This window comes from Rana temporaria, chromosome 2 (assembly GCF_905171775.1).
Source record: "Rana temporaria chromosome 2, aRanTem1.1, whole genome shotgun sequence".
Lineage (NCBI taxonomy): Eukaryota > Metazoa > Chordata > Amphibia > Anura > Ranidae > Rana > Rana temporaria.
This window is the reverse complement of record NC_053490.1, coordinates 14,250,226-14,253,367: the sequence shown is the minus strand read 5'-3', so window position 1 is coordinate 14,253,367 and position 3,142 is coordinate 14,250,226. Positions and strand designations below refer to the sequence as shown.

Below are 3,142 nucleotides of genomic sequence, written 5' to 3'. Positions count from 1 at the left end.
GGCTTTAGGCTTTAGGTGTCCCCAGGCACTTTCTTTGACTTCAGAACCTGCAGTTTGGATGACTTGAAATGTACTTTTTGGTCCACAAGGATGATGCAATGTAAAAATGTAGATAAAAATGTGGATACATTTTTCAAACGGCACCTTGCTATGATAAGACAGATTGTTTCAAAAGTGTTTAATGCATTTTAAAAGAGTAAAATAATATAGTAATATACAATACTGTACCCAATGTCCATTATCAGGAACGGCATAACAAAGAAATCTACAAATGCAACACATAGAATCGGATTATGTAAATTTGGGATCATCACAAAGAAACGTTTTAGATCATAAGTGATGGAAAAAGTAAATCTTACCTCCGGATTTACTCTTCTGGCCTTCTCAGACCTTCACTACAACCACGGTGTTCTCTTCTCCACCCTTCTGGTCATATACGCCCTCACATGGACAGCTAACTTACTTTTAATAAGTTCTATTATACTTTCTGCACAGTTGCACACACCAATGTACTTTTTCTTAGGTAACTTGTCAGTAGTGGACTTCTCTTTTTCTACCGTGACGGTTCCCAAGCTTCTGTCCTGCATTCTTCGAGGAGGAACCTCCATCTCCTTCCATGGCTGTTTCCTGCAGATGTACTTCCTTGTGTTTCTCGGCACCACTGAGAGTTTTCTCCTGTCAGTCATGGCATTTGATCGATATTTAGCTGTTTGTACTCCCTTACACTACGTATCATTGATGAATGATAAGGTTATGTTCATGATGAATATCAGTTGCTGGGTGGCATCTTCTCTGCATTCATTATTGCACACTTATACTCTATCACAATTAAAATACTGTGAGGACAGACTGATCCACCACTTCTTCTGTGATGTGACATCACTTCTCAAACTATCTTGCTCCAATACTAGCCTAGCTGAGCTCCTATTATACACAGAAGGTTCTATGTTTATTACTATTCCGTTTCTTTTGATACTTATTTCCTATGTGGCCATTGCTTCGGCTATAGTGAAAATAAAGACCAGCAGTAGCCGAAGCAAAGCCTTTTCCTCCTGTTCTTCTCATCTCATGGTCATATCCTTGTTCTATGGCACCATAATATTTATTTACATCCGCCCATCATCAGACTACTCCTCCCAGTATGATCGCATCGTTAGCATGGCTTACACTATGATTACTCCTATGTTAAATCCTTTTATTTACAGCCTAAGGAACCAAGATGTAAAACAGGCTATGAAGAAACTCATCATGCAATGCTTTTCTCCTAGCTAAGCTGTGATGGAAGTAACTAAAATGAATATTTTTGTGTTACGTTACTTTCCTCCTAAGCTTTCTTTTATATTCTTATATTCTTTTTATTTCTTTATCTATATAAGATATATACATATGCATGTGTGAAGATATATACTACAAGTGTTATAATCCTTAAATGAAATGACAGATATAATGTTTTAAAGTTACAATTACATCTCAGCTGAAATGGAGGCAAAGAAGTTATGTCAGATTATAGAGTTATTGAAAATGGGGAGGGTAGTGCTGCGCTAATCAGTGGTGAATGGATAAGTGAATAAACAGGTGGGGGAGGTGAATGAAAGTAGGTGTAATTGAAATGAGGAGCAATATAGCCCAAATGGCATCAGCATAAAAATAAATATAAATGATCAGTGAACAATAACAGTAATGGTGCAAATCATATAACTACACAGGTTCCTCTTAATGTGATGAAATACACTATAAGTAATGGTGCAAAAAAAATTCCAGGTAACTGTGCTAAGTGACACTCCTATACTGGTGATAAACAGTCCATCAACAGAGTTTGAAAAATATTAGCAAAAAATATAAGTAAAATTTCAAAAGTCCAAGAAAGCAAAAGTGCAAGTGTAGGTCCGCAATATGGAGTGAGAGAAAAATGGGTATCCAGTGATCCTTTTAGGGTAAGTAAGGATGTCCCCTTACCTTACTGCTGTAAGGTAACAGCATATAGATCCAACCACATTAGATGGTTCACTCGATGGGCTCTGATCCAAAAACGGCAGGTCCTCCTTGGAGTTCTCGTCCCAGATTGGTCAGTTTCTCGCCCCAAAGAAATAAAGCATCGATGGTGTGATACCGTTTTAAAAATTTTAATTCTCAAAGAAAATAGACAGGGGTACTCACATAATCCAAAATACAATTGAGCATGTAAAAAAGAGGGGCAATCTGTCGCCAACGTCACCTCCGATACCTCTCAGTGGACTCATGCGCATTTGTCACTATCATGTGACTTCCTCAGGAGTAGTGAGAGGCATAAATGGGATCCTTTTTATAAGGTGACTTGTTTAGTAGGCTGTAAGTAAACTCAGCTGTTTGCCATGTAAATAATGCAGCTGCAGCCATTTTCCCGTAGTCTGCTAGGCATTTAATAGTAAAATCAAAAAATCAAAAAATTTCGCCCAGCATATAAAATATTTAAATTAGTAGCATTCAAATGGTGGGTGACAGATATGACATCTCATTTATATGGTTAACAATGAAAAAAATTGAAAAAAAGGTGGCTGCAGCTCCACTTCCGGCGGCGCTCGTTTTGATAGACGCCGCCGATACGTGATGGAAGACTATTTGTGATGCTGGCCGAGGTCGGGGGGCCCCATGCAGGCCCCCGACCAGACATCAGACAGAATGGCTCACTTTTGTAAGACGTATCCCCAGCGCTCTGTGAGATGCTGGGGACGTCTTTTGAGCTACAACAAAATGGCGGCTGCCAGACTTCCTGTAGAACGCTGTGTACTGTCAACACAGAATGTTATGATGGTACAATGGGACTTCTGTGTTTGCCCCCCCATGGTCTCCGTCCCCTGGCTGTAGCTTTTAAGTTTTTTCAATTTTTTTCATTGTTAACCATATAAATGAGATGTCATATCTGTCACCCACCATTTGAATGCTACTAATTTAAATATTTTATATGCTGGGCGAAATTTTTTGATTTTACTATTAAATGCCTAGCAGACTACGGGAAAATGGCTGCAGCTGCATTATTTACATGGCAAACAGCTGAGTTTACTTACAGCCTACTAAACAAGTCACCTTATAAAAAGGATCCCATTTATGCCTCTCACTACTCCTGAGGAAGTCACATGATAGTGACGAATGCGCATGAGTCCAC

The 3,142-nt window shown here is 39.0% G+C and overlaps 1 protein-coding gene across 1 annotated transcript; it reads left to right on the top strand.

Annotated features, from left to right (window-relative positions):
* The first annotated feature begins 339 nt into the window (after nucleotides 1-339).
* LOC120928177 (olfactory receptor 1-like) lies at nucleotides 340-1,272 on the top strand. The gene has a single exon (XM_040339287.1). The coding sequence runs from the start codon at nucleotides 340-342 to the stop codon at nucleotides 1,270-1,272; it is 933 nt and encodes a 310-aa protein (XP_040195221.1).
* The last annotated feature ends 1,870 nt before the right edge of the window (nucleotides 1,273-3,142 follow it).